The sequence below is a fragment of the Centrocercus urophasianus genome, unplaced genomic scaffold (genome assembly GCF_019232065.1).
Source record: "Centrocercus urophasianus isolate 14NV4802_14NV808 unplaced genomic scaffold, USGS_Curo_1.0 seq_26, whole genome shotgun sequence".
In the NCBI taxonomy this organism is placed as follows: domain Eukaryota; kingdom Metazoa; phylum Chordata; class Aves; order Galliformes; family Phasianidae; genus Centrocercus; species Centrocercus urophasianus.
Window position 1 is genome coordinate 13,762,227 of NW_024884822.1, and position 23,945 is coordinate 13,786,171.

A 23,945-nucleotide genomic window follows, 5' to 3' on the forward strand; every position below is an offset into this window, starting at 1 on the left:
GTGCTGTGTGCTGTGAGCTGCACGAGCGCCCGCCGCTGCATGGATGCACGAGGGAAGGCTCTGCAGGAGGGAAGGCAGGTGTCACCAAGACTGCAGGACCGGATGGAATGGCGGTGCTGAGAGGAGGCTGTGACACAGGTGGGCCTTTTCCTGTCAGCGTGCCCTGAGCGAGGCGCGGGCACCACGGGGGGCTGTGAGCAGCCTTGAAATAGAGGAAGGAAGTCCTAACGAGCCTGAAATGAATGAGGGCTGCTTAGTGCTACTTGGTCCTTGGTCACAACACGCAGTTTAATGCTGGTCAGGACTTTCCCTTAGATTTCCTCTGGTGTTACTTAGAGGCGCCTGGTTTTTCTTTATACCCATCTTTGCTGCTAAGCCACATTTCATCCAACCACGAACACCAACCAGGTATTACGTTGTGCCAGCTTTACACCCAGTTCTGCCCACTGCTGGGCGCAGCGCGGCCCTTTTGTCAGCTGAGGCTGTTACAGCAGTTGCCACTTGGCCTTACGGCAGAGGGTGATCAGATCAGTGAAGGACGGCGAGCTGAGACAAAGCTTTCTTTAAGGTTTATATTTATAATGGCTGGTCAGAAGAGTCTGTGCCAGGTCTGGGAATGGCTGGCTGAGTTGCTGTGCTTGCTGAAATAACTTAAAGACGAGCGGATGGTGTGTGAGCAAGGGCTGCATCGCGAACCCTGAGTGCAGCGTGTGCAGCTGGCGGGCACTGCAGGTGATGCTGCTTCTCTGAGGGTTCGCACAGCTCTGTGCACGTCGCTTCCAGTCAGTGCTTCTCAAGTTACATTTACACAGAAGAGGAATAAAGCAGTAAGTTTGGGTCTTCTAAACTAAAACGAGTCAAAGGCCTACACTACTATAAGCAAAAGTACCTAAATTAGGAGAATAAACCCAGAGATGCTCTATAGACTAATCAGTGGTCTTTTTTTTTTTTTTTTTTTTTTAATTTTCAATCTCTGATGCATAAACTTGTTTTAAAAAGTTGAGTCCAATGTAAAAAAATCCGGGTTTTCGTTTTAAGAAAAAAAAATATAAAAATATTTTTTTACATTATAAAGGTCATCTTAAATTTCTTGCAGTTCTACAATAATATTACTACGTAATTTGTAGTCAGTACTCTAAAACCTATTCTGTAAAGTAGAAAAAGATAGACCCCTCTCCCCCTCAGCCTGGTGTTCTTTTTCTCTTCAGCAGTCTAAAATACATTTCTTTCAAGCAGGAAAAAATACGCACCGGACCGGGCTCTGGTCTGTGTGCCAAGTGTGTAAACATAGAGAAAATCAATGCATTTGGTTCAGTTGGGATTTACGTCAGCTTATGGGGATCAGAATCTGTCCACAAATAACAAGATACCAGAACCTGGTAAACATTCTCAGGCTGCAGAGAATGCCTGCACGTTTGGCCTGGTTGCGAGGGGTGAGGGAGATCTGTTAGAAAAAGCTCAGGTGAGTTCTTTAAAAAGTTAGACACCAAATCAGCAAGAAACGTTTTTGATGTTGCAGAGGTAAGCAGAGCCTGTGAGCAGGGGGCAGGGAGGGCGCTGCTGCTCCGGGCTGCACAGCGGAGCGCGGGGCTCAGCTCCTTCCTGCAGCCCGGCCTCAGCCTGGCTCCTGAGATGGAGCGCCGGGCTCCTGAGTGCCTCAGTCAGGCTGTGTGCTTGCCCTACGCGCTCCTCGTGTGTGCTGAGCTAAGGGGAGGCTTTTTGAGGCTCTCCCAGCCCACTGCAGGGCAATTCCTGCTGTCTGAATCTGCAGCACCCAAAGTAAAACAGCAGGGAGACCCTGCGCCGGGCTGACGTGGGGAGCAATGCTCTGCCCTGCCACACACTGATGGGATTCAACGTGTCTGCACAGAGACTATTACCTGTAAACAGTGCCTTCCTGTTCTCAAACAAGAAGTTTAAAAAATACATCTCATTAGTTTAAATATTTCCCTATCATCCAGTCGGATCGGAAAGCTAGCATCGCTACATTTCATTTTCAGACACAAGGGCTTTTACAAAAGGCTCCTATTCCAGCTTTTCCAGCCCTGTGGTATAACAGCTACAGGAGGACTACAGTCTAAAGCAGCTCAGAAGGCAGGACACGGAAGCCAGTGTCAGATTTAGAGCACCTACCACCTACTGCAGCAAGCTGGGGATCTCTCTTTGCTTTCTGCCACACTCACAGATAACGCAGTAAAAAAAAGAAAAGCCCCCAACAAACAAGAAAGCAGCACAGGGCAGGGACAAAAGGCTTATTTACTCATCAGACTTCAAATTTTGGCAAGTTTTGTTGTGTTTTTTTTTTTTTTCCTTAACCTTTTTAAAAATCACTTTGCTATCTTTAACCACCACCCTCCCCCCAAAGGGTCAAATGTTTTCCAGCATCCTCCAATCGTTCTGTTGCCTAACTGCGGGGGAATTGGGCCGGGCCTCCGGTCCTTTTCAGTGGGAGAGCAAAGTGCCCACAGTGTCTCAGCAAACACGGGTGGGGGTGGGACTACGTCCCCGTGGAAGCCACGCTGCAGGCTGAGGGCTCTGCGGGCGCAGGAGAGCACCCGGTGCTGGGTCTGGAGGAGCAGGCAGCAGCTGTGATGGGAGCAGAGACCGGGAGGGGGTCGGTGCGTTCTCTGTGTGTGGAGTCTGCGGGGGCTGCAAGCTTGTCTGAAGGGAAAGCAGAGGATATGCATTGGAGTGCATCCAGGGGGGAGGGAGGGGAGTCTATAGCACTTCCATCGGAAGAAACTGGGCTGGCACAGCGTCCTTCTCCTTGTAAGTACCGAATGCACTTCTTTTTCCTCCTATGAACAGTGAAGAGAGTTATCTGTAAATGAAGGGTGAGTTTACGGTCACACACAAAACGCCGAGCAGAGCGCGGGGGAGGCGAGGAGCGGAACGGCGCGGAGCCGCAGCGCGGAGATCGGCCGCGTGTGGGTGTGAAGCGGCGGCGCCCGCGAGGGGGCGCCATAACGGCGGCGGCAGCAGCGCTCCGGCCGTGCCGCCATCCCGCCGTTGGCTGCGCCGCGTTGCGGGACGCGGCCGTGGAGCGGTGCCCGGTCAGGCCGTGCCGCCACGCTGCGCTCCGCACCGTCTGTTCGCTGTCTTCCTAAAGAGAAGCACGTCGACCCGAAGGACCCGAACTCTTCTGAGCGTTTCTACCTGCAGCACATTTCCTACCCTGGCCCTAGCCTTGTGTGCAGCACGTTGTCTGCTCGGCTGCTTTTCTTTGCAGCAAAAGCCTCTGACCTCCACCCATCCAGAAAGCCATCCATGGCTTCTGTGGGCTGACGTGCTTGCTGTGATCTGCCCCTTCAGAAGCTGAGACACAAGGCCAAAATGCCACCCGCACACGTGGGAGAGGAAGCTCTGGCACAGCCCTGCAGGCAGGGTTCTGCTGCCCGGGGTTTCCTGCAGAAGCGCCCAGCCGGGGGCAGTGACTCCCAGCGCCCCTCACATCACCTGCTCTGCATCCTCTGCAGCGGCTCAGGGAAGTTCCAAAGCACAGAGCTCTGAGGATGTCACCTAGCAGTGGTGTGGGAACAATCCCCTGCTCGAGGCACTGATAACAACAGCACAGCTACAACAGGCAAAAAACCCCTTCCTTCTGCTCAGCTCCCTGCCTCGGCTGCCTCAGCTGAGGAAAACGGATCAAATGGCGAGCTGGCTGATCAGGCACACACCTCTCTTTGATCTCACTAATGAAAAACTACACACTGATGGAATATGCATTAAGTAGCCCAGTATTAAACACGACTTTGCACTGGCTGCGAACAAGAGAAATGGCATTACTGCTGTCAGTGGCATCGTTAGCTGGGGTGACCCAATTAACACGGTATGAAACACGACAGCGCTGCTGAAAGGCACACGGAATGCTTCATGGGCTGCAGCTCCCAGAGCAGCCAAGCCCCAGGATGAGCCGGGCTTCCTACAGGCAATTCAGGAGCAGCTGCAGGACGGAGTGTCTCCATGACCTCCTTGTAGGATGACAGAAACCTATCAATGTATTCATCAATTTGTTGATTCAATTTGATTTAAAATGATGGAGAAGCAGCAGATTTGATACTAAAGCCTGCATGGCTCCTATACAGCTAAAAGGATGTATCCCTGTCCTTTAGGAACTACAGCACCCTGCTGTAGTTTGTCCTGGTGAAAGGGTGAAACCTCCAACCTGCAACACCCATTTTTCACCAGTTACTGTTGTCCTGTGGAGTGGGAACCTCAGGTGGGAGCTGCTCTCTGCAGGTGTTTGCAACCACTGCAGGGAGGACAGAAGCCCTTGAACTGGCAGCAGCCCGTTAGTACAAGCAATTGCAGAAAAGATGTGACTGAGTAGCATTTGAAAGGCAAAAGTTAAATAAAAAAGCATGCTAAGGTCTACAAACTCAGCAGGCTGTGTTAACTGGAAGCAATGCAGAGGGTTAGCGCCAAAGCTGAATGAGGAGAGTTCAAATGAAGTCACAGAATTGGAATTGTCTGGGTTGGAAGGGACTTTTAAGGCTATCTGGTCCCCTCCCCACAATAAGCAGGGAAACCCACAGCTCTGTCAGTGCTCAGAGAACCTCAGCCTGACCTGGGCTTGTTTGCAGGGACGGGAAACCTAAACCTAAGGATTCCTAAGCTAAACCTCCTTGCTCATACGTGGGGCTTTGTGATCTGCTGGGTCTGGGAGGCACAGTCCTCACTCAGCCCACATCAGCCATGAGGGACCTGTGACCCCAAACTGCTGGGGATTTGCTCCAGGATTTTGATTTGGGTGGACTGAATGATTTCCCCCGCTTCAAGCTGCAATAAGCACACTGATTCTGGGGTCATGCCCTAGAAACCCAAGGTGTGGAACGTTTACAAACCAGCTCCTTGCTTGGGGTTTTCCCACTCCATGCTGGGTGCTGCAAACCAACAAGTTGCATCTCAACATACATGGTTACCTCTAGGATAAATAGGAAAAACCTCAGGAGAATTAGCGAAGACCTTCACTACTCACAACTAGCCCTCAAGGGGTGTTTGTAAATGGGTGGAAAGCCCCACACCACGGTCACAGAGGCAGACCTGCAAAGAAGCTTTTGACACCAGAGATGCTCATCGGCACCACACGGACATTGCCCACGGCAGCTCAGGGCCAACAGCCACCAGGGTGCTCAGACAGGGCCCTGCAGGAGCATCCCTGGTGTGCGGAGGAGCAGAAAGCAGGGCCAGACCCGCAGCCCAGGAGAACCCCGCGAGGTGGAGATGTGATACACACCTGCACGGGCCGCACCAGTCCGTTTGTTGGTTGAGGCCAAAGCGAGCTCTGCATTTCTTAGGAGAGGCAGGATCTGAACACAGAAGCATGCGTGGCGGAGAATGGGCAAGGCAGAGGCACAAAGAGGAGGAGGAGCAGGAGGAAGAAAAGAGGCAACATCATTTCAGCCGCTTAACACACCACTAACAGACTACAATCCCAAGTTTTGTTTCTGCAACAGAATGGTGGTGGCACCATTTCTCCTGTAAAAAAAGTGATCGTTAGGGAAGTAAATAAATAAATGAATGAAATCAGTGATCGCAGCAGGGAAAGGGGGTTGAGAAGCAGCACCCGGCTCAGCTGCAGGACGCTACCAGGAAATTCACATCTTTTTGTGACACCTCCACATTCCTAAAGGCTGGGAAAGCTGCCAGGCGACAGAGCTGTTGCCTGCTCCTTACCTGCTCCCAGCAAGGCCTATCCGGGTGCCAGCGAATGGGGCTGTGGGCAGCAGAGAGGAGAGGAAACGTTGCAGAAGCGCAGGAAAGCGGAGGTGGCACTGCAGAGATGAGCCCTGGCTGCACAGCTCTGCCCTGCAGCCCTGCCTTCAGGCACACGCTGCTTTTCCAGCCCTACTGCAGCACTGCAGAAGGGCACCTTCCCGCCTGCACCAGCAGCAGTGTGTGCTGTTGGGCATCAGCAGCAGCATTCCCATCCACAGAGGGTGAAATCAGTATTTTTCTATCACACACAGGCCGTATGTTTATATGATAGATACACACTGCATGTACACTGAAATGCTTGCATTCTCAACATCCTAGGCACTGAATGCGATCAACAGCACTAACTAAACTGAAGCCATTACTGGGACACATTTTTGGAACTGCTTTTTATGGGCAGCTCAAAGAGGGCATCATACAGCCACTACTGGGGCTGTGTGAGCTGAGCTGTGTCATCCCAGCAATCCCAGCAGCACAGGCAGGGCTGGTCCCAGCTCACAGCCAGCAAAGGGACAGCCCGGGGCAGGCTGTAGGGGGCACCCACCTGGATGCTCTGCATAATTAGCAGTAATATATTCATGCAGATAAGCACTTGACAGTATCTCATATTTTCAGTTTCCATGAACTACTAGTGTTCTAATGCAAGCTGATCTATGAAAAACTCACAGAAATGCTAATTTTCTGTCTCATGAAATGCACAGATCATTGGTTAAGAATAAAAGGAGACATGGCAAAGAGTGGTAAAACAACAACTTTGTGGGATCATCCATTCTGCACCAACAGTGTCCAGCACCGAGGGCTGCATGGCTCAGCACCACAGGATTTACCTGAGTTGGAGTCCTGCTGCTTCTCCCGTGTCCGCCTCTTCTTTTTCCCCTAGGAAAGCCAAGGAAAAGCCCATCAGTTTGTGCTCCCAGTGCCGGGGGATGGAGAGGGCCCTGAGCAGAGCTGGTCTGAGCTCTGGGAAATGCACCCGGGGGAGTCCCGAAGCCACCGCCAGGGTGAGTGTCCCCACATCCAGCACTGCAGGCAGTAGGGCTCACATGCATACATCTGCAGGAACTCAGAGATGGAGCCGCATCACTGCCTTCTCAGCTTTCCTCCCCCAGCTGAGCCCCCCGTTTACACTGCAGCCTGCCTACTGAATGCAGTTACACCACAGCTCCTCCTTGCAGGACATTGGTTTGAACATCACCCAGCTCTCCTGCTCCATTCAAAGCACTGCAGGAGGTCACATCAGCACAACGCAGCAGAACTGTGATCCTTGCTGTGATCAGAAGTCCTCATCAGGAGAGCACCCCGACCTCATGTGGGGAAGCTTTATAAATCCCTGGGCACTTTTAAAAAATACCCAAGCCTCTATTTTCATTTTTTTAAATAATACCCATCTCCCCACTTCAGCCCTTCTGCAGCTGTGGATTCATTTCTTGTTCTCACATTTTCTTCACTCCCTAACAGCAAAACAGTGCTAGCCCCGGATTTCCTCCCCAACAATCTCAGGGAGGAGGGCACAGAGGGGCTGGAGCAAATCTGGCCAGCGTGGGGAGCGTGGCTCACAGGGCTGCTCTGCCCTCTGTCTTTTTGTATGACTTCTTGTGGTTTGAGTGAAGGTGGAAAGCTCTGCACTGCGGTGAGCTCTTTCTTCGGCGTGGGAGCAACTGCATTTCCTGCCTAATAACCGAGTCACGTGCGGCGGAGGTGACCTACATTCCTCCTCCTCCTCCTCCTCGCCGGGGCTCCAGAGAGAACAGCAGCTCCTGCAGTGACCACGACCCGGGGCAGCTGCTCATGAGTGCTGCAGGGAGAGCTGCTGTGCTCTGAGCCTGGTGTGTGCTGGCCGGGAGAGGAGACCTCCTGGTGCTTTCCAAGAGGAGAGAAGCAGGAGGGATGGGATTTCCACGGAGGATGTACTTGGCTTGAAGGACAATGATGCCCGGCTCTCAGCTCTGCTGCTGCCCTCCAGGGATACCCACAGAGGAGCATTCTTGGGTGCTGCCCCAGATTCTCCACGGCCAACCCAGGTCTCAGCCAATACTGACCCTGCAAAGCTGCCGTGGAAGCCGAGCTCCCAGCAATTTACTTATTGCTAGTTATTAAGCAAGGACATTATTGATTATGATTTCTGGCTATTTGAGGACATTTTGTGGGATTTTGGGCTTTCTGAACAGTGCTTGAAGGAGAGCTCCAAGCACAGCTCCAAGACAAAGAATGTGGCTGCGAGGGAACCACTGGAACCCTGCATGGAGCAGCAGAGCCCAGCGGCAGGTGGATATTTGACAGCCCTCTGCACCCTGCCTCAGGTCTCCAACGAGCTTGTTAGGCAGGGCTTGTTGCATGTGAGATCAAAACAGTTAGAAAGCCACTAGAAAAGGCTGCATCCCATGCTTCTGCAGCACTGGAAGCTCGCTTATTGCCTTGCTATTCTACCATTAACATAGCAAAGAAATGAATTCTCTTGAAGCAGACTTCTCAGCACTGCACTGGGGAGCCCAGCCCTGCATCTCTAGGTGGGACATGGCACAGAGAAAGGGCAGAGCATGCACCTCGATCTGCTGTCCCTCTCTACCTATGCAGGAGCTTTCCTTTTTCTCCCCTTTTGAACGTGGATTTCTCATTTTCTTAACAGCACCCTTACTTGGGAATCAGCCTCTCTGAGGAGCTGGGGCCAGCTCGCAAACCGGCGGAGCAAGCAGTGCTGCTGTCTGCATTTGCTACAGCTGCATTTGAATACTTTGAACGTGATGTGCTTGGTTTGCTCAGTCGTGGTGGCCCCATGGGTCCAATGTCCCAGCAGGGCAGGTGGTGGCTCAGTGACCGTCACCCTGCAGGACAGCACAGGGACCCCAGTGCCAGGGATGCAGCCCTATGAGGGGTCCCAGAGTTGGACCGAGTCCCCACCAGGCTGAGCTCAGCACTCATCTCATGCAAAGCAGCTTCTTTTCTCCTATTTAGCATTTTTAAATCTTATTTTCCACGATTATTATGCTCCTGTCAACAGACGGAGTTCTCCGAACATCACTCACATCACCTAAAAGTTCTCTTTTTTTTCTGCTTCTGTTTCCTTGGCCACTAAGCAACAGTGGCAGCTGCAGTTACGACATTCGTGCCACAGATGAGCCACAGGGAGCAGCCAAAGGGATGTTCAAACCAATGCTAAAACACGTATTTCTACACAAACCATCCCCTCCAAAACAGCATTACCAGGGACAACCAGCACCCACTTCTTCCCCCCGTGGGTCATTTCTGGGCTATTTTTGGGTCACATCTATGGGACTCGAGGTGCAGTATCACTCACGTAGTTGTCCCGCGCGGACCAGCCGGGGTAGAGCTGCATGTGAAGCTGCCGTTCCTTGCGTGCCAGCTCGTAGTACTTGGCCTGCTCCTCCCGGGACAGCGCGTGCCACTGCGGGGACAAGCACAGCACTGAGCCTGCCCTGCCACGGGGACACTGCCCTGCAGGCTGTGAGGGGAGAGCATCCCAGGGCAGGTGCGGGGATGGGGATGCTGTACTGGAGCTGCTACAGGTCTTGTAGGGCACCTTGCAGCCACTGTGTTGCTGCTGTGGTATAAGGTTTCCCTTTTCTCCCGCTTTTGGGGCTCCCTACCAGCTGCTCACAGCCCAATGCCTCCAACACCCCCAAAATCCCGGTCTCCATCAGGGCGATGAGAGAAACTCTTCCCAGCTCCCCTCACGTCCGAAGATGTCTGCATGTCCCCCCAGTCCCCAAAACCCCTGGGGACTCCACCTGCCCTTACCCTCCTTCCCAGGATCTGGTTGATGGCTGCGCTCTCCTTCAGCGTGCATTCAGCAATGACCTTCGCCCGCATCTCTTTCATATACAACATGAAAGCATTCAGGGGCTTCTTGATAGTGGGCTTCTTGGCTTCCTTCTCTCTCTTTGGTTCTGGCTGAGGTTTCCTTGGCAGGGACAAAAGGAGCAGTCAGTGTCAGAACCACTCGGTGTCACTGAGTGATTCATGGGCATCACCCAGTGAGACTCCACATTGATAGCACAGATCAGGAGCCCTGAGCAGAACTCACATGTTGCGGTCGTAGTGCTCCATCTCCTGCTTGCCAGAGTGGGGCACGATGGCGGGGTGTGGGATGCCAGTGGTGTGCATGCTGGAGCCCAGCATCAGCGGGTGAGTGAACCTGCAATGGAGAGGGGGTGAGCTGTGCTCACGGGGCAGCGGGGCGCTGGGGGGGCCGTCCCTTGGTGGCTCTCTGGAGCGGCGGAAGCAGACGGCAAGCAGAGGGCACAGAAAGCAGAACAAGGGCAGAACGGACCCAGGGGGGCTGCGCAGGATGGGAGTGGGGCTTTGGCATCAGTTTGCTGTTCCCAGCAATGCTGCCGTGCCGCTCCCCGGTGCCCTGCCAGCAGGGCCCAGATCAAGGGTGCTTTCAACCTGTGTTTCAGACACTCAGATCTCTGTTGCTGCAATATCTTATTAGTGCTGTAGGAAGAAACAACAAACTCAACCCAACGTTTGGATTTGAGAGATTAGGACCACCCCACAGAAAAAGCATAAGTCTGAACATGAACTAACTGCAACTCTAGGAGGTGCACCTTGCCCGAGCAATGCTCTCCACCAACACAGGATGAGATCATCAGAGGTCTCGTTGCCTTTCAGGCCTCATTAGCTCCCTCGAGCTGCTGATGGTAAAGCCAGAGCCGCCGGCTCTGCCAGGCCTGCCACACTCTGACTGCAGCTCAAGAGGGCAGAATCGCCCATGGGAGGTGAACTGCTCGTTAGATATGCTGGCACAGAAAGAAAAGCTGTTTAATTTAATCCACTAGCACAGTCTGATCCTTATCTGGCCAGGTGTACTGCCTGTCTGCAGCAGCGCTGCAAAACCCAGCCCCGTGTGAGTGGGAACCCCTGTGCCACACCTGGGGGCTGCAGGGCCCCAAAGGGAACCGTCAGCACATCCCTACCCTGAGCCTTTGGGGCTGCAAAAACCAGTGCCCCAAGAGCGAGGTGGGCTGGCAGCACCCTCCTGCCCCTGCTGCACAGATAGAGGTTTGCGTGGATAGAGGGCTTGCATAGTTTTTCTGTGGGAATCCTTTGCTGACTTCAGGACAACATGAAGCAGAAGCAAAGCTGGTGCGGGAGCAGCCGGAGCAGGGGCACGCCATTGCCCTGCCCATCAGCAAACCCCAAGGTACCAGGCTCTGAGATCCCCAGTTATGAGATGCATTTTGCTCCCTGGGACATCAGTGGGGCTGGGGTACATGTAACCACAAAGCAGACAAACTATGGAGAACAGAGCAGCAGAGATGCAGACGGTGCAGGATTGCGCTCGCTCCTCGGAGCTGGCGATGCTGCAGGAGCACAAAGCAGCCCCAACCCTGCATGGGACTGGAGTGGGAACAGGGCAGCACGGGGCAGGCATGGGCTGCGTATCAGCTGCAGACTTCAGACTTGTTTAGATGCGATGCCAGCAGCTGCCTGCTGCCTGTCCTGCTTCTGAGGCTGAAATCAAGGAAAATGCACTGCTCTCTGCAAAGCAAAACTCGGCGGTGCGCACAACACCATGGTCAGAGACGAGGAGCGATGGGTTTCACCCCTTTTTCCAGTGCTGCACTGAAGGCAGGGCTCTCTGGCTTTGCTTTTTTGACCTGTGCTGATGACAACCCAGTTGCTGAGCATCCTCCCTGGCCGCTCGCTGCTCCCGGGGGCATCCGGGCACTGCCCTGACTCGCTGGGCTGCAAGCTGCTCCCGCACACACTGCAAGCTGTGGGCATCGAGCCGCTCCCGGCCCCACATACTCACCTGGAGAAAGAAGCCCCAGCAGAAAGCGCTGACGAATACGGCTGTCTAAATCCACATGACGGGAGCGGATAGACAGACTGGCTCTGCCTGGGATCGGGAAGAAAGAGTCTATCAAGTATCCACAGCTGCGTGGCTGTTTCCTAAAGATCCCCTTTGCTAGTGGGGCTCGGAGCAGTGGGGTCCCGGTGGGGGCTCGGTGCCCTCGCTCTGTGCTGCTCTGGGCACTGCGGGGTTTGGGGTTTGCTTAGGGAGCTCCCTGTCGAGGTTGGATCCACACCTGACTCCCCTCCACCCCCCTCTTTCAGAAACTATCTTGTATCCTGTTGCAGTGCTGAACACGGAGGTGGGCAGAAGAAATACTGCTACCGCACAGAATAAACTGCTTAAAAAATAAGAAAGCACCGTTTGGCCAAAAAGCTGATGGCTGCTCAGCACCTCTCTGCCTTGGCCCCAAGGGGATGCAGCTCCTCCACCCCGCACTGCCCCCAGAGGTTTGCCTCTGTTTGCAAACAAGCCCAAAGCCGGGTCCTGTGCTTCTTTTTAAAGTTGTTTCGTAGTGGGAATCGGGCACGCACCAGACCTGGAGCTGGGAATTGTTTTGAAGATAGTCAAATAAACCTGAAGGAAGTTCCTGGTTGCTCTCAGCAGGGGAAAGCCCCCGTGTTTTCATATGGAGATAGCTCCAACACACCTCGGTGTGCTCTGTCGGGCTGCCAGGAGATGCTCCCAGCCCAAAACCACACGTGGAAACCCAGACACCTGGGGAGGGCGAGACGGGATGGCTGAACCCCAAAGCGCTGAACCCTGAAGTGCAGCCACACCGGTGTTGCTCTGCTGTGGCATGCAGCACTGCCCTACAAATGGCACCAGCTCCTTCCAGCCCAAAGAACCCAGAGCTTCCTGGTGTCATGGGGTGGGTTGTAATCATGGCCCTGATGCACTGTAGAGGGGCTTCGCAGGGTTTCTGCCCTGCAGAGCTGCAGCCACAGCACAGGATGCCCTGGTGGTGGGAGCAGTGCATGGGAAATGGAGTGGGATGTATGGGATGTAGTAGCTTGCCCGCATCCCACTGTCCTCAGGAGACTGTCACCAGGCTCTTGTCCCCACTGGGGGCGAAGGGTAGGACAGAAGCCCCTGGCTGTGTGTGCTTCCCTCCTGTCCCCATCTCAGCCCTGGCTCTGAGTGCTCTGGGGCTCCTTCCATGAATTTTGGGCAGGCAAGAGTAAGGGGAAAAGCTCTTCTAGACAGCACACTTTGGGATGCACTGCTGCTTCACCAGGCTGGCTGCCTTTTGCTGCTCCCTGTCCCTATCAGCTGCCACCAGCACACCTGCTGCAGGCGCCAGGCACAGCGTGTGCTGCCAGCAAGCAGCTCCTGCTGCAGCTGCCATGTCCTCAGCACCCAGCTCTGCACGGAGACTTTGCTCCTGCCTCACTCCAGCCACATGCATGCTTTGTACAGCACACTCACAGCAGTGCCTGTTCCTCCTGAGGATGAATCACATCGTACGAGGCGTTAAGTCATCACCCAAGAGGAGCACATTTAGCACAGAAAGCAAAATGCCATCTCTTTGAAGCCGAACTCTGTATCAGAAGCCTCAGCCTCTGTTTCCTTGTGGTTATATAACTGGAATATGAAATTCATAAACTAACCAAAAAGAAAAAAAAAAAAAAGATTTCACTTTGTGTTTTCACGTTTGGCAACATGCTTTCACACCTGGACGTCTCCAGAACCATAGGATCATTCAGGTTGGAAAAGATCTCTCAGATCCCCAAGTCCAACCCCACCCCACCATACCACTGACCACCACTGGCTGTCCCCAAGTGCCACAGTTCTGGAACACCTCCACTCCCTGGGCAGCTTGTGCCAGTGTCTGACCACTCTTTTGAAGAAGAAACTGTTCCTAACATCCAACCTGATGTCTCCATGGCACCCTCCATCACCAGCTGCATGGAAGCCGCCCGCTCTCTGCCCACCTCCTCATGCAGGCAGAGGTAGCACCATCCCAGATGCACACAGAGCCACAGCACAACCTCACAGCCGTCCTGCAACACCGCAGCCCCCCATCCCACATGGAATGAATCCCCCTCCCCATTGCTCAGCACGTGAAGGGGGCACAGGGGGGCTCTCAGAGCTGACCCTGTGCATCCCTGCACTCACCATCCCATGGAGGGCGTGATCTGGCCGACCCCAGCCGGGGGGAGCGGGTAGAAGCCGGGGATGTCGGAGGTCTGGGAAGGCCGATGCACTGCTGGGAGAAGGGAGAAGGAGGTGAGATGGAGACAGCACTGAAATGAGCCCTCCCAGCCCCATCTGCTCCTCTGCAGGCACTGCTGGGCAGTGGGGAATGCACATGGAAATGCAACGCTGTTCCTACAGCCCCCAGCCAATCAGTCAGCACCAGGAGTCCGAAAGCAACCAGCGGGGATGCTCCATTGAGGCCCTTCCACTGGGGGATGCTCCAGCAGCATCAGTGCTAGCTCTGATATCTAGCAGGGATACTTCACAGTTTAATTTTTCTGCAGTCTTGCTGCTCTCTGCCCTGCTCTGGGGCCAACCCCATGTCTCATCTTTCCAGCCTGGAGCAGCTGAAACCAACCCCGTGCTGGGGCTGCCCAGCAGCTGCTTGGGCACCACCCTGCTTTACTGCATGGGTGAAGAGCTGCAGCAAAGCACAGACCCAGAGATCTGGGATATTCACAGAATTAATGATAAATAAGTATTTAGGAATTACATCACTGGGTTCCAAATATCTCAGTAGGTGCTAACTGAACTTGATATATAACTGAGCCAAAGGGAAAATGTGACTTAGTGTGAGAATTTTCCCATAGCTGCACTTGGTTAGGACACAGCTCAGAGAGGAACGAAGCCCAAACCTCCAGTCCTCTCCCACCTGTGGGATCTCTGCCTCTCTAACCTGGAAATCTGCAGGCTTCCTTTCCAAGTGCTGAAATCTGCCATTTGCTGAGCAAATTGCCAATAGATCTGTTAACTCCTTGTGTTTTCCTGCCGTATTTATGACACTCAGGTGTTGGACTCAGCAGCACTGCGGGCTCTGATGAGCCCCCCATCCCTCCTAGAATACACAGACCCAGTGCTGTGAACGCCCTCACTGCCACCTGAACCCCAGACCAGCTCTCTGCAAACATCTGAGTGATTCAAACAGACTTGCAGGGCAGGAGGTTCGGGCAGGAGGCTGAGGAAGGTTTGATTTCACCCGCAGCCCAGAAGAAGAGGTGGTGAGGGGCGAGCTCCCCAGTGCACAGCTCAGGTCTGACCTATCTGTGCTGTACTTTCCTCTGCAGCCCCGCTGGGGGTTGGCGCGTGCCGGACACGCACACTCAGGTCCACCCAGCACTCAGACACCGATCATATTTAGTCAAAATATTTCCTGTTTCAAGCATTTATTTTCTCAAAATGACAACCTGACAGCAGTTTGGGTATGAGTCAAAGGAAAGACAACTTTCCATTTTCTGGTTGACTCTCACACATCGCCCTGTGGGCTCCGCTCTGGCTTTCGGCTCGTGCGGCCGCTGTGGCCGTCCTGCTGCAGTGTCAGCCCCAGATGGAGCTCCATGAGCCCTACCCCGAGCAGTGCCCGGTGCTCTGAACCCACTGATGAGCAATTTGGGTTACCTTGCTTCTGGCTGATGTCAGCGGGCAGATGGGGTGAGTGGGAACCGTGGCTGAAGTGGTCGTTGCTGTAGGGAATGAGCGGCGTGAGCGGGTGCACTCCATGGGACGGCTGCACGACAGGAACTTTGTTGGACTGCAAAAGAGAAGGAGGGGGTGAGGCTTTGGGCTGTGCTGCTGGAAGGAGGGCTGAAGCAACCCCAGGGCAGCCACTGTCCTTCTTTACTCAAACAGACACATCCTGCAAGAGAAGCCCCGAATTAAGCAGCAGCAACAGCTGATGGAGATTGCAGATCAGCCCAAATAACACGAAGCCATCAAGATCAAGAATTGTCACTTTTTTCTAATCCATCTCCAGTGTCATTTATCCCTGGATGAATGCTAACAGCGTGTCACCTAATGCACTGCTCCAGTTTTCTGCCCTCTCCCCCTCTCCTCCCCCACACAGTCCCATGTGTTGCTTTGGTCTGAAGCTGGACTTTCACATCCTGCACATTCACTCTGAAAACTGTGCTCAGGCCTTTGCAGCTGCTCCTGCTAGCAGGACAGGGCCAGGGGGGCCAGCAGCCCCTGCTGCACAATGTGGTACCACTGTGTGACACAGCAGTGACCCGGCCTGAAGGGCTGCACAGCTGTGAGCACTGTGCACACACATGCACACACACCTGTGCACACACATGCACTTATCAGTGCACACATCCACGCACGTACCCACTCACAAATCCATGCCCACATCTATGCACACAACTGTGTGCAAATCCTGCACAAATCCTGTGCACACACTCACACACTAACCTATCTATGCACACACCCATGGACACACCTATCCACACACACATCCAGGCACAAATCCACGCACACACCCATGCACACCCCTATCCATGCACACACGTGTGCACACAGCCATGCACACATGTGCACACAGCTGTCTCACCTGCAGCACCCCACACTGCTCCCTGCATGCCCCATTTTGCCCAGGAGTGCCTTTAAACCCAGACTGTCTTCACCCTGGTAGCACAACAAATACCATTTGTCCCAGATAACTCCAGAAGGAGAACCAGGAATGGCAGCACTGCACTGGGAGGAGATGAGAGGAGGCTGGCAGCCGTTCAGCTCAGCTCTTGTCCCATTGGGGCACCTCCAGAGCACCACTCCTGCTTTCTGACAGCTCATCTCAGACCTCTGGGTTGATTCACCGCTGCCTTTCACTTGGGTCATGATTTTGCTCACACAGAGCAGTGTGCAGCCCTGTTGGCACCAGGAGGAACCCTGCAATGGGAGGGACGGGGCGGGTTGGGGATGCCATCCTCCACCTGGCTTTGCTCGTGCAAATAAAAATCAAGAGCTGCAGGTTTGGAGGTATTTAAGAGTGCGTGAGAACCCCAACTCCTGATGTGAACCAGGTGCATGTTGCCTGCATGTGCTGGGATACAGCAGTGACTGTGCCCCTCCCAGCACAAGCCACCTGGTCCTGCAGTGCCACCAGGTCACTGTGGTACCACCAGGTATCCAAGGTACCAGCAAGTCCCTGAGGTGCCCAGGCTCCTCACATTACCCAGCACTGTGCAGGCATGGAGCTGCTGCCCATCGCCCTGGTGGGACTCACTGAATGCAAAGAGGAAGGGCCGTGAGGAGGCAGCTCCCACTTTGCAGCAGAAAAGTGGCTTCAGTATCTGATGAGCAAGCAGACAACGCAGCCGTGCTAATTGTTAAGAGGGACTAATTGCTGGCAAGGCAAAATGAGGAGACCTCACTGCTTACATGCAGATATCTGATTGTGATGGAGGCTCGAGGTGAGTGGAAGAACTCGCTTCTGGCTGAGCAGAACTATTCAGAATTCATCTTTTTTTTTAATAAAATGAAGCTTTTTCATTAGACAAACGGTGATTTGTTGTAACCAGAAGTTTTCTGGAAAGCACCTCATGGCAGCAGGTGTTTTGACTCATTGTTTAAGATGGAGATGTTTCACCACAGTACACAGGAATGAACACTTTGCTGCCTTGCAAGAATCTAAAGTTTGGAGCTAATGCCAGAAAAATGCAGCAGAGATCAAATAGGAAATGGTTTCAGACTAGGAAAGGGAAGATTGGTATAGGATACAAGGAATATGTTTGTTACATAAGGGCAGTGAGGCACAGGCTGCCCGGAGAGGCGGTGGTCCCCATCCCTGCTCACAGCCCAGGTCAGACTGGGGGGCTCATTGCTGTGGGTGCTCATTGCTCATAGTGGGCAGAGAGACCAGGTGGCCTTTGGAGGGCTCTTCCAACCCAAACCAAGCCATGATTCTATGGTTCTATGATTAAAACCCAGAATTAGTGGGAAATGGCCAATACTGAGAATTTTCATGGGCTATAATACAAAGAATATTGGTTTTAGCTGTGAAAATATTAGAAAAAATACACAGATGGTTTTCTGCTTGGGTTAGTTTAGGAGAAGAAAAGAAGTGAATTTTTGGTGAAGCTGGGTAAAGCACACCTTGCTACAGCTGTAAGCATCCCAGCATCTGCTGCCTCAGGGCTGGCACTGGGCAAGATTTTGGGTTAATTTTTGGGTAGAAGACAAATCAGAACTAAACCAAAGCAGCACAACCCGGTGATCTCCCACCATGTGGTGCCAAAGGAATGAAGAGCTCTGGATGGACTTTGGTGGTCGCCCACTGAGCAGCCAGGTCTCAGCCTAGCACTGCACTGCACAGAGGTGTCCCCACTGCTCCCTTCCCATCGTTTGTTAAAACAGAAAGAGAGAAAAGAGCAGACAGTGCTCGGAGTGAGCGTGTTAAAGAGGAGCAGATCACACAGACCAAACACAGGAGCTCATCTCACAAGGCCGATCTTGATCAGCACTGTTGCACAAAGGCACAAAGCATCCTTCCTAGGAACGACCCCTCCCATTGGGAATGTAGGGAACCTCACAGGCATGGGGGACCCTTACACAAAGGGGACCTGGAACACAAGAGAGACACCGTGGACTCCATGTGCAGTGGGGAAGATGTGCTCTTAATAGACCCAGTGCATGGAGAGGACCCCGTGAACACTGGGGGACAACACTCATGCAGGGGCCGCAAAAGCACAAGATGCTCTATGCACACAGGTACACAGTGGACCCTATTCATATTGGGGACCACATACACTTTGGGAGCTGCAGGAGGGGGCTGACCCCCCACAGTGCCCCTGCTCGCCCGGCTGGCAGCACCCAGGGGTGCACAGGACCCGACCCTGCAGCGCAGCACCCGGAGCGCTGTGGTTTGCAGCACCGGGGGGGAGCGGAGCCACAGTGGGGCCAGATCACTCACAGCACTTTCAAACAGTCCCACACTGCTGGCCCCAAAAAGAGTGAAATGACAAAGCTGTGCAGTGTGGGGCCTGGCCAGGGCCTGGTGCTTGGGGTGCACCGGGGTCTGGGCATCCCCATCTATGTGCATCAGCACCAAGAAACCGCTCCCAGCAAAGCGAGGGGGGGAGCAGTGCTGAGGGCTGCAGCCGGGAGCAGCCCTGTGTGTTGGCTTCGACGTCACTTCTCAGAGAGAGAGATGAGTCTACGCCTTGGCTATGCAAAACAAAACCTACGGAGTTCGCTGCTGCTGATTCAATGAGGAATTAATTCCTTTTCTCTGCAGAATTAGTCACTGTGCCGCAGAGCCAGAGGCAGCAGGTCAGGCTGCAGCGAGCCAGCACTGCTCTGCCCTCTGCCCCGTATCCAAACACCTGCTCAAATCAGCAAAGGGGGCTGGGAGCATCCTGCAGGGTGGGATCACTGATGTGGGGCTCAGGGCTGTGTTTCGGGGCTTTCAGGTATGGGACCTGGAGAGCTCTGCACAGCTTCAGGGCACCTCTGCATCCTGAGCAAACCTCCCAGTTTGGGGCAATGTGAATAAACCTAACCCAGCCTCCATCGGGGGGCAGACTTTGCAATGAGACCCTGTTCTGCAAGCGCTGGGGCCAGCAGCATCTGTTCATTTCTCCTCACAGTGCTGTTTTTTTTTTTTCTCTTTTCTCACTTTTGCTGCAGTCACCACTGCCACAACAGAAAGGAAGAAGGGAAAGTTAAAGACACCCACGTCAGCACTGCCCTCACCCCGGCAGCTTTGGTGTCAGCAGGGCCACGTCGCCCCATGGGAGTTGGCGCCCGTGGGGACTGCCCCAATCCTGTCCCCATCTCATGGCACACACAGCATCACAGAGTCACAGAACCACAGGGGCAGGAAGGGCACAGGGGCAGGAATCTGCACATCCCCCCCAATCCAACCCTCACCTCAGAGTCTCTGGACTCTCTCCAGCAGTTTCCCACCTGCCTGCAGCTGGGGAGCCCCGTGCTCCAGATGTGCCAACCTGTGCAGACCCCCCCGCTCCCTTGCTGGCCATGCTCTATGCCATGCATCCCAGGGCACCATTGGCCTTCTTGGCCACAAGGGCACACTGTTCACTCATGGTCAATTGTTGGTCAACCATTGGTGAACTGCTGGTCAATCATTGGCTACCAGGACACCCAGGTCCTTCTCCAGCAGCCCCCAGCCTACACTGATGCAGTTATTCCTCATCCTGCATTGCCTGTGGAGGGGAGTATCCATACTCCCAGAGAAAGCTGCATGCAAATAGCAACAAGGGAGGACAAATACAGGGAAATAACTTCAATAATTTTAGAAGCCTCGACGAACTGATGGTTGCAGATCTGGGATGTGGCCTGGTGCTCTGTTGGTATGAGAGCCTCATTATCCCTAGAAGAGCTGCAGATGCTCAGCACCGGGTCCCACTGCTGCTGCTGCTGGCTTTCAGCAACAAGGCTTATTGTTTTTAAGTTCAGCTCTGTGGGGAAATGGCTGAGCTTTGCACCGTTTACGGGCACAGGAAGAGCCGTTTCGCTTCTCAAGTATTTATCTTCTAAGAGAAAAATGTAGGTGGTTCTTCATGAAAAAAATGAAGGCATGGAAAAATAAAATTAAAAGTGCTCTTGGGGTGACAGAGGACAAGCGTGGAGGCAATAATGCCCCAAAGCAGAGAAATCCCCCCAAAAATGAACGTGTGGCATCACTGCCTGAGGATGCCATCCCACGTCAGAGAGACACCTCTGCCCAGAGCTGATCCCCACCCCTGCGGGCTGCCCTGCTCCTGGGCACTGCTGCAGCAATGCCTGAGAGCGCCCAGCATTCGGCTGCAGGGGACACCAGCCAGCCCCGAACACATCACAATGTCCCTGCCACTGACCGCCCCCCCAGCCCTGGGACACATCCACACAGGGCCCCATTCTGTGGCTCTCTGCAATGCAGTTCTGTGAATGGGGCTGGGTGCTGCAGGGCCGGTGTTACCAGTAACCCACCATGGCTGCAGAAGTGAAGGCACGGCCCTGAGCCCCATGCTGATACCATCTGACCTCCTTTAGCTTCTCGAAGGCAAGCAGCAGCGCCGATACCCAGAATTAATCAGGAAAATGTCCAAGGGGGGTGAGGGAGGGGAGTGCAGCACAAGTGTTTGTGACAAAGCATTGGCAAAACCCGGACCCAAATGCATCCGTGTGCTGCAGCAGTGCCCGAGGTGGGGCCAGACCAGGGGAGCACGGCCCCAGTGGGGGAATGCACGGCCCCAAAGTGCCAGCCATGCAGCAGCTGCCCGCTGCCATCCCCTGGGCTCTCCCACAGGACTGCAGCTGCACGGCTTTTTGCTTCCTTTCCACTTAAAGGTGAAAACAAAAAACATTTACTTGAAAGAGGGGAATTAAGAAGAGAAAACAAAACACACACAGAAAAAAAAAAAACTCGGATGTGACTGAAGGCGTTTCAATTCCCCCAAGATCAGAGGGTTGAAACCTGCCCCTCCGCACTGAGTGGCCGTGCTGCTGTCACCACGTCACCCTGCGCCCACACCGCCTGTCTGGGTCCTTGTGCTGGGTGCTGTGCTGCTGGGTGGTGGTGTGCTGCTACACTGTTCTGCAGTGATAGGACAAGGGGGAATGGTTTCAAACTGAGACAGGGGAGGTTTAGGTTGGGTGTTAGGAGGAAGTTTTTCACACAGAGGGTGGTGAGGCACTGGCACAGGTTGCCCAAGGAGGCTGTGGATGCCCCATCCCTGCAGGCATTTGAGGCCAGGCTGGATGTGGCTCTGGGCAGCCTGGGCTGCTGGTTGGTGACCCTGCACATAGGTTGAAACTGCATGACCATTGTGGTTCTTTTCAACCCAGGCCATTCTGTGATTCTACAATTCATATGGTGTGTGATGCAGTATGTAATGCATCACGCTATGCTGAGCTGTACCACACCACGCTATGCTGTGCTGAACTACATTTTCTTTCAGTCCCCCTCCATTCTCAAAGCCTGGCAGTGGGGTGGTCACTGATCACAAAGAGACAACAACTCAGAAGTCCCTCATGCTGTCTGAAAGTGAGTCCCCAACTCAGCAACTGCACTGCAGAGAACGACAGCCATCGCAGCACTGCGGCAGTGCTTACACACACTGCCTGCTCCCACTGCCTGGGCAGACGCTGTGGGACTGACATGGCTGTGCCCACGTGTGTACAATGGCTAATTAGCAGATAACACGGTGCAAGCAGGGATGATCATTTGTACAAGTTACCATCTCTCTTTGCTACACATATCACCGCTACGGTGAAATCCTTCGATATTTATAGGGATGGCATCTCCAAGATGGGAAGGCCCAGGGCTGGCTGCCGTCCTTGTTCTCACACTGCTGCTGCTGAAGCCAAATGGGTTTTTTGGAGGGGGACAAAAACTCCTTGGATGAGATGAAGGACCCCACGCTGGGCAGCTGCCCCGTGCCAGGTCTGCAGATCTGGACTAACATTTATTTCCCTTCTTCTCTACGAAGCATCTTCTTGGGAGGATGCAGAGGGAAATAATCCTCCCCAGAGCCAAAAGGAGCTCCCAAGGAGACCCGCAGCCATACAGTGATAGTGGTGCTGCTCACTGCTCGCTCTAGAGGGTGACGTGTTGACAAAGAATGCCAGAGCCACTAATCTGGGATGATGCTGCGTGTCTGGCTGGGAAAAATCCCACTGTTCTCAATAGGACGAATTAGTTCCATAATGCTTAATGCCCCTTCTCCCTCTGACAGCCAGCAAGTGTCATAGCGCAGGGCGAAATAAACATTTTAATTCTAATGTGGCATTTATCTTCCAGCAGGGTTCTGGAGAGCCCCTGACCCACACCACAGCCCGCTGCCCCGTTTGGGTCTTTCTCTGATCTCTTCGTGTGCATGGCTGCGTTAAAACCTGGGCTTGGTGGATTTGCATATGATTAGGCAACAGGGAAAATTAATAGGGAATTGAATGGGTTTCTCCTCCTCTGCCCATCTCATGTTTATATGAGATTAAAAAGAAGTGATTTTTTTTTTAATTACTGCAAAGATACATTAAATATTATTTAACCTTTTTTTGTTGGGGGGAGGGAAGCAGACAGAGAGAAGAAACAAACTGATCCATACGGTAATGAATGCCTCCTATCGTGGGAAGAAAATATCACTGTAATTAGGATTAGACAGGAATCCTAATTAATCTCATCTTGCCACTTGACTTCTGGAAGTTCCTTAACTGTTACCTCCAACAAAACGGAGCCTGGGGAGCAGCTCTCTCCCCCAGGTTGCCTGGCCAAGGGTGGTGGGACGAAGGGACACGTGGCCCAAGGGCTTTTCAGCACAGCACTGCAATACAGGGCAGGGACACACGAGGACACCTCAGCCCCACGCCTCAACGCTGTTCTGTGCTGTGCGATGGCACAGATTGCCATGGGTGGAACGGAGCCGTGCACAGCCCAGCTTGGCTCTCAGCTCTTGTCACAGCCTGTTTTTCAGGCTTTTTTGAGATGCGCAGCCCATTGCATCAGATTTTACTATGTGACCGGATGCTCACGTGATTATTTTCATCTTTGGGTCTCCAGTGTGGAAACCAGACTTTGGACTTCAGACCCTGGCTGCAGGTCTCGTGCTCTATTTCTGGTGCTGTGGCTACACACAGCACGAGGTGATGCCATCAAAGGCCACTCAAACCAGCAATGAAATGCAGCAAACTGCAGCTCCTCCTTGTGCTGTGCTACGTAATAAAACACAAAGGAATGCTGCTGCAGCTAGGCGAGCATCTCAGCCTACTTCTTTTCCAACACCTCCAAGGAAGCATTTGGCCACAGCTTGATGTGAATGGCAGCTTGGGATAACACGGTCGAGACAGATACCAAAAACGTTCACTTGGAAACCAGAGAGCAGGCAGAGCGTGCCCAGTGCTGGGTCGAGCTTCAAGCCAGTGATCAAATGCTCACGAGGCAGCAGTGATCAAAGGCTTTGTGCTGAAAGAATGAGAAACTCACAATTTCATATGGTTTTGATGAGAAAAATAATGGATGAAACTTTGCTCTTTCAACTCGGTTTTGCTTTGAGTTTGGGCTTCGTCTGCTTCCGAAAAGAGGAGATCTGTGAGACACGAGGACACAGATGTAATGCTGGATCTCACCACGGGATTTGCCAGGAAATTTATGCAAAATTATTCATTTTCATCAAAAAATGCAACTTGTGGAGACCACAGCTCTTGGTGGGATGCAGTTTTGCCCAAGCACGATGGTTTGGGTCCTGCTCCATGCCTGCAGCTGCCAAAAGGCACGAGCTCCTGGCAGAGACCCGTCCCAACCAGCCCCTGACCCACGCAGCTGCCCAACCGCAGCCGTTCTGCAGCACAGCCCCCATGTTTCACTCCCTCGCAACGTCCTCTGCCTCATTATGATAATTGACAGCAGCATTTGCTGAATGATGAAACCCAGGTTACGCAGAGCATCAATTACACTACAAAACACAGCCGCCACACCTCTGTGCACGCAGCCTCCGCACGC

The 23,945-nt window shown here is 53.4% G+C and overlaps 1 protein-coding gene across 5 annotated transcripts in view; it reads right to left on the minus strand.

Annotated features, from left to right (window-relative positions):
• Positions 1-2,635: 2,635 nt before the first annotated feature.
• TCF7 (transcription factor 7) overlaps positions 2,636-23,945 on the minus strand; it is a 53,838-nt gene continuing 32,528 nt past the window's right edge. For 2 of the 5 annotated variants that reach the window (XM_042826276.1, XM_042826274.1), the window contains exons 4-11: positions 15,128-15,260; positions 13,652-13,742; positions 11,492-11,578; positions 9,758-9,868; positions 9,472-9,634; positions 9,011-9,118; positions 6,543-6,591; positions 2,636-2,798 (exon numbers count right to left, since the gene is read on the minus strand). In XM_042826276.1, the coding sequence (XP_042682210.1) occupies positions 2,719-2,798; positions 6,543-6,591; positions 9,011-9,118; positions 9,472-9,634; positions 9,758-9,868; positions 11,492-11,578; positions 13,652-13,742; positions 15,128-15,260 (822 nt within the window). In that variant the 3' untranslated portion in view covers positions 2,636-2,718. The remainder of the gene's footprint in view (positions 2,799-6,542; positions 6,592-9,010; positions 9,119-9,471; positions 9,635-9,757; positions 9,869-11,491; positions 11,579-13,651; positions 13,743-15,127; positions 15,261-23,945) is intronic. The other 3 variants (XM_042826275.1, XM_042826278.1, XM_042826277.1) reach the window with 3 other exon arrangements.